At 37.8% G+C, this 6,243-nt stretch overlaps 1 protein-coding gene across 1 annotated transcript; it reads right to left on the reverse strand.

Annotated features, from left to right (window-relative positions):
* Positions 1–910: 910 nt before the first annotated feature.
* LOC131782829 (uncharacterized) lies at positions 911–5,572 on the reverse strand. Its single transcript, XM_066160916.1, has 6 exons — positions 5,446–5,572; positions 3,605–4,051; positions 3,175–3,504; positions 2,854–2,895; positions 1,884–1,937; positions 911–1,354 (listed from the first exon to the last, which is right to left on the reverse strand). The coding sequence occupies exons 1-6, from the start codon at positions 5,504–5,506 to the stop codon at positions 1,191–1,193; spliced, it is 1,098 nt and encodes a 365-aa protein (XP_066017013.1). The 5' UTR covers positions 5,507–5,572; the 3' UTR covers positions 911–1,190.
* Between the last annotated feature and the right edge of the window lie 671 nt (positions 5,573–6,243).

Genomic DNA, 6,243 nt, shown 5'->3' on the forward strand with positions numbered 1-6,243 from the left:
TTTAACAGGATATCTGCAGTGTAAGTCTGTGATAGGATCTTGCAGCTTATGTAGTGTTACAGCTGGACAATATCTTCTTGTCCCTAGTACACAGTGACTGAGACAAGTGTTAATGCTAATCTTCTTGGACAGGTTGTTAATTCAAGAAAACTACCCCAGTGATTCAATAAGTTACCCTATTAACACCTAAGAGTGATTGGCATCTAAAATCACTGCTAAATCAAACAATAAAGTCATGATAATAAAGGGAATGATCACCAACTAGAGCGGCTCTTGGTAGATGAACAAATTCTTCATGTTAGCTCTACAGAAATATAAGACACAGATCAGTATGGAGAATATGGATACCCATGATAGGGTGGAGAAGGTTAAGTTCACCTGACTGGTTTCTGGTGTACATTTCTTTCCCTGGAGAGAGGCACTGTTACAGGAGTGTGTCTCCTTAAAATAGAACTAAAAAAACTGACCAATTATTGGCTCAAGCTTGGACCTTTGGAGTCTAGCAAGGTTTTTCTGGGGCCTAGGTGAATCTTGCTATTCGATCAAGGAAATGAACATTTCTTACTTTTATTAAGATGACTTTTTCTTGATCAGATAGGAGTATCTTCGAACAACTTAGGAGAAAATTGTAATGCATACATTCTTCCAAGCTTATGTGTGCTAAAATGTTTCCAGAATCTCCCAAAGGTTTGGAAGTAGCTTGGATAGTTAAGAACTTGACATTGGACATAAAATAATGAATCTTACAGCTTGCGCAGGCAAGCCCTTCACTGGACTATGAAAAACACTCAGTGCTATTACCCCACCTCCCCCTAACCAGGATAATCTATTCAAATCTAGAATGGGCTATAAAATGATTAATTATGCAAAATATGTAAAGTTAATTTTCCACTACAACTGCTTCTCGTAATACCACAAACAAAAAAGGAAAACATTTATTACATTATCACAACCATAAAAATGTCTCCTGCTAACAATACTTCTCCTAATTGTTATAAAAGTTATCTGAGTGTATATTTTAAATTAAAAAAAGCCATATTTAGTCTACTTACATCAAACTTATAATTAGCACAAGGATAATGACTTCCATGCCCCTGATAATTGACACTGTATAACAGCATTTGCATTTTCCTTAAAAAGAAATATTTATTCTGACCACATACACAAGACATTCAATTTGAAAAGTTTATTTAGGATGAGTCACTCCGTGTTCTAATATACGCAACTTGACAGCATCTTGATATGCGCGTCCTGAAACCAGGGTGCACACAAAAAACCACCAAAAAAACAATCAGAGAGACGACTATGACTGCAGCAAAAACTACCCCTGCGATGACGGCAGGATTTGTGCTACCTGTACATACAAAAGAAAAATAGAAAAGTTAAACAATGACAAGTTCAATTTATGATTGAGGAGAAGTAATAATTGAGATTATTAAACTTGGTTAATTTACACAAAAGAAATGCATTCCAGATGAACTTTCAGCTTAATCAATAGGCATAATTCATGCTTGTGTTTATTGACGGACTGAGTGACTGACAAATGGATGGATTTTCCAATTTAAAAGCATCATTCTTAAGAAATCTATATATCTTTTGAATACAAGAACCCAAAATTTGACTTGTGTAATGTCTATTGGAAGAAAAAAATTGCTAACAGTTACTGAGTGTAGATAATTGATCTATGATGTACATGTAGCTGCCTCATGTTGTGTAGTGGCTTAGTAGTAAACTAAACGTGTGAATCAATTTGCAGATGAACTGAATTACTTTTATACCCAATATGATGGAGCTAGCTTCACACTCCATCTTTTTGTTAACCATTAGGTACCTAAATTTAATCTCTAATTTTTCATCCCAGCTCATGAATGATGCCTTTTTACCTTTAGGACTTGTATTGGTTGTAACTGTTGTAGCCTGCGTTGAATTTGGTTTACCTGCAGTAATAAAAATATTAAGTCTGTAGCATGCATACTATAGTAAGTAAAAAAAAGAAAAAGAGTCGCACAAGACTTATCAGATTCTGACTGTGGTGAAACCTGCCATCAGTCAAGGCTTTGAGTGGGATGAATTCATAATTATATTATAATTATGTTACTTTTATTGTCATTTTACATTTAGAACAAATTAAAGCCAGGAACACTGTATAATTAACAGCGTGCTAATTTGCCTCACAAGAAGAGCTTTTTTGGTTCAGACGCTAAGTATTATTATTCTTCGTGAGCATTTCCACATCACATACACCTTTTCAGCTGAAGAAACCCTTTCTGTAGGGCTTGAGTTAAGTGCAATCAGGTTAGGTTACCCTTTCCTCACCAATAAAACACTGTCTCACCAAAAAACAAGCTAGCTTAATTGTACGATGCACTAGTACAGACTACAACAAGCCAATCCCACGCAAGGCCACTGTAGCTGAGACTCTCCTAGTACTTCATTCCCCTTGAACACCATCTACAGTACACTGAGCTCAACTTTGTACATTTCACTCCACAATCATTTTTAAAACTGACTTAACCACTCCATGCAATTTCGGCCCTATTCTTCCTCCGAAGTCCGCCCGCGGAAAGTTGCGAGACGATTCGGGGAAAATTTTGCTGGGAGTCTGGATCCCTCACAGACCTCCCGTCGTTTCGCGTGGCTCAAAGCCTCTTAGTTTGGACGAGCTCGTGTCGAAGCGTTGATGATAAGGGCCTGTTCGAAGGCGATGCATTAACTGCTTTACAAAACTACTCTACACTTAACCGTGCTCATCTGTGCATACTTTGTATTATGACTCAACGTCATCATACTCTAATTTCCTATCAACTCACTTTTTGGACTCCTTTACTGATAGGGTTTACAATTAATACTTACCAGAATAACTACTCTTTGCGCTGGGAGTTACGGTTGGTCTCTCTAGTAGAAGGCATAAAAGCAGATGGAAAAGATTAATGACAATTTCGAATCAGTACACTGGAAATTTACCAAGGTAAACTGATTTTCAGGCCAACTAGAAACTTCGAAGGGTTGCATAAAGAGCAGCTAAAAATATCCCGGATTAAGTTGAGCAAGTAATCATCAAATATCAAACTGCAGTATGAAAGAAAATGAATGGTCTTTCTTAAATTCAGTTCTGGTCAAAGCTAGCCTGGCCCTAGTGTCAGTAAATCATTAAAACATACTTGCATACGTTACCTAGAACTTTAAGATCGATTTCCTCGAATGTTGTATTGTAGAGCCCAGATGAATACTTTATACAGAGGTATCGACCAGCATCTTGAAAGGTAACATTTCTTAGTTTGAAAGAAACGTAAGTTTCGTTCACTGAGAAGGAATCATTAGAACAGGGTGTAGGTTTTTGAGAAACATAATGAAAGCAACTTAATTCGTTATCTCCTCTGTTCTTTCCAATAATGAAAATGGTTGTGGTATCTTTTTTGAGGGTGTACTTGAAACGGTCAGCAGTTTGGTCGTGGTCTGATCTTGTAAACGATAGTTCAAAAGGTTCCATCATGTAGGCTGACTCTAAAAAAAAAGGTAGAATATTAGAATTTTGAAGTCTACATTTCACCACTAGTTATAAACAAAATAGGGTTAAGGATATCACTGGATTAATTTGCCTTACCTTTACGGACAATCGAGCTGCCATTTTGAACCACGTACGAGAGTCCTGGTATGATAACAATCACAGAATCTTTGAGCGGCAGCTGACTCAAGCCAAGCTCAACATTCACTCCGTACATTCCCTGATCTTGGATAGCAATGTTTTTCAGAATGAATGTTAATTTGTATTTTGAGTGGCTCCAATCCATTTTTCTATCAAATCCATCTTGCACACTAAAATTTCCACCACTATTGACAACAACAAGTTTCTCGCTCAAGAAAGTTTCGCTATGTATGGATTTATAAATACCAAAACTGATTTCGGACACGTCTGGAGCACCAAATGGGCCACCTGGATTGCCTCCCAAATCGTTGTATGAGAAGCCCCAGCCTAGAGCGACATCGTCATCTAGTCTGGCCTTTATTGTACGGTCTGGTATGTCCCCTGTGAAGCTTATACTACCAGCCACTATTAAAAATAAAAATCAAGTAAATGAGAAAATGCAAAATCAAATAATTAATAATTAATTGATAGAACACTCGATTCAAGTGTAATATTTTTATAAGTTATGAGATTTTTAATGCGACTCATTCATCGCTAAGCAATCATGACCTATAAACGACTAGTTTAAATTGTCTTATTTTCCCTCAATACATATTTTTTCAACTCACTTTCTGCTCAAATGGTCAACAATTTTAATGACACCTTCTCTGATTTACACCGACTCGTATCAATTACTCTTTTCCGTTATCAACAGTTCCCTTTTTCCAACCCAGCAAACCGATGTTAATTCCCTTTTCTTCACCAGACGATCATCAAATTTCCGTGGCGATCCACTATGTCGCGAAATAGCACCATTATGTAAACGCATTATGCTTAGCCACCAAATCCTCTTTTCGATGCAATCAAATTCATGTCGACGGGTAACCGTTCTCTGCTGGTTTTTTTTTTTTTCAAGCAATTGTAGATCCAGAAATTTTTTTCCATCGATTGTCGAGGTTTTTTTTCCGGAGAAATACGTCCTCCAATCTTATCACTACGTTTTGGTGTGAATACCCTTGTCCACAAGTGAAAATTTGTGACTCAAATCCCGAGCATGCCATCAAACAATTTCAAATTCAAAACCGTTTCTGATTGAAGTGAGATTATTATGTTCTACGAGGGACTTTGGAAAAATCAAGACGGCGTTCGTAACGACAGCGTGGTGAAACAAAAGATTAAATGATCAAAAAAATCTAGCTTTGTTCATTTCTTATCCTTCGATTACCAGCCGTTTTTCGGGAAATGAGCCTGCACCCATCGAAGAACAAACTCGAGGAAACGTCGGGAATTAATCCTGTTGACGACATACACTAAAGTTGTCGGGTATGGCGCCATTTGAGACGGGAAACCCATCTAGCCACTCGCCAAATTCTTCAGAAAGTATTTAGTAATTTTCTCCCTGACGTTTTCTTCAGTCCTGCTTCGCTCAATGCCTTTCAGTTTAGTTACTATAGTCTCGTTCGCGGTCGTTTTCAAGGATGTCACGCAGCGTTACTTCAGTTACTTGTTGCTCGTATCATGTATGATATGTCCGAGAAAAGCAGGAAGCTCCAGAGTAGTTGAACAAATTAATGGCCGTTGATGCCTTTAGAAATTTCTTCGAACTCAATAGCGAACGATGAGTCATTTCAAACATTTTTAACAACTGTGTAGAAAGTTTTTAATGCAGAGCATCGAACCTCAACTTTGTTATCGAAGGGCACTAATATATTCGGAGCATCACTTTCCGGTTTCACTATTCAATTTCAAAACTTTATCAATTCTCTTTTCCGTTCTACCGTTATTAACTACACGTACATGATGCCAGCATTGAAACTTACCTTGAAGCAATGTTACCATGCAAAAACTGCCGAAGAAAACCTGTTGAAAACGTAAATCCATGCTAGCCACTTTGAGTCAAAGCAACCGCGTGAAAAATATGCCAAGTTAGCGTTTTCAATGAATTGCATCATGCACGCATGACAATGCGTTTTTCTGAAAGCCCGCCGGCAAAGTCTGCGCTGGAATGTTATTTTCAGTAAGCGTCTTAAGAGTATCAGATGTTTGTTAAGAAATTTTAAACGATTCAACTGAGGAATCGTGTCGATGTTCTACTTAACCGAAAAATAACCGTACTTCCGGGTTCGGTGAGATCGCCATATTTTAGCAGGTTCTTGAAACCGTAAAATCTTAAACAAACTGAATTAGAAACCGAGATTTTAGAATAGCTTGGAATTTCGGCACATACAAGGAATACTCTCAAGCAGTTTGCATGGGGATTTTCTGCGAAAATTTGGTCGACATTTAATTTCGACGACCGTCCTGTGACCATAATTCAAAGGGGACAAAATATCGATTTCATAGTATGCACAGGCTCGAATATTTCGTCCATCAAAAGACGAGCATAATTTTTAAAATCGGTTTAGATTGTCAAAGGAGATTCTTAGAAAGGTTTTGACTGCAGGGTAGCCCTCTCCAGACTGCGACTGACTGTTGGGCCTTAAGCGTGACCCGTCAACAATGAAATTCTGAGTAGTGTCTTTCATCATGAAGCATCCTGTCTACCCGTGATTGTTAACTCCCTTAACCCCCAAGATCTCGTGAGTAATTCTCCCTACTGTCTGCCATAAAATACTAAT

Source organism: Pocillopora verrucosa, chromosome 14, assembly GCF_036669915.1.
Source record: "Pocillopora verrucosa isolate sample1 chromosome 14, ASM3666991v2, whole genome shotgun sequence".
In the NCBI taxonomy this organism is placed as follows: Eukaryota; Metazoa; Cnidaria; class Anthozoa; order Scleractinia; family Pocilloporidae; genus Pocillopora; species Pocillopora verrucosa.

Coding starts and splice junctions, on each gene's coding strand:
- LOC131782829 (XM_066160916.1), bottom strand. CDS start 5,506: ATGGATTTACGTTTTCAACAGGTTTTCTTCGGCAGTTTTTGCATGGTA. Junction 4,052..5,445: donor CATGGTAACATTGCTTCAAG/GTAAGTTTCAAT, acceptor TATTTTTAATAG/TGGCTGGTAGTATAAGCTTC. Junction 1,938..2,853: donor CGCAAAGAGTAGTTATTCTG/GTAAGTATTAAT, acceptor TTATTACTGCAG/GTAAACCAAATTCAACGCAG.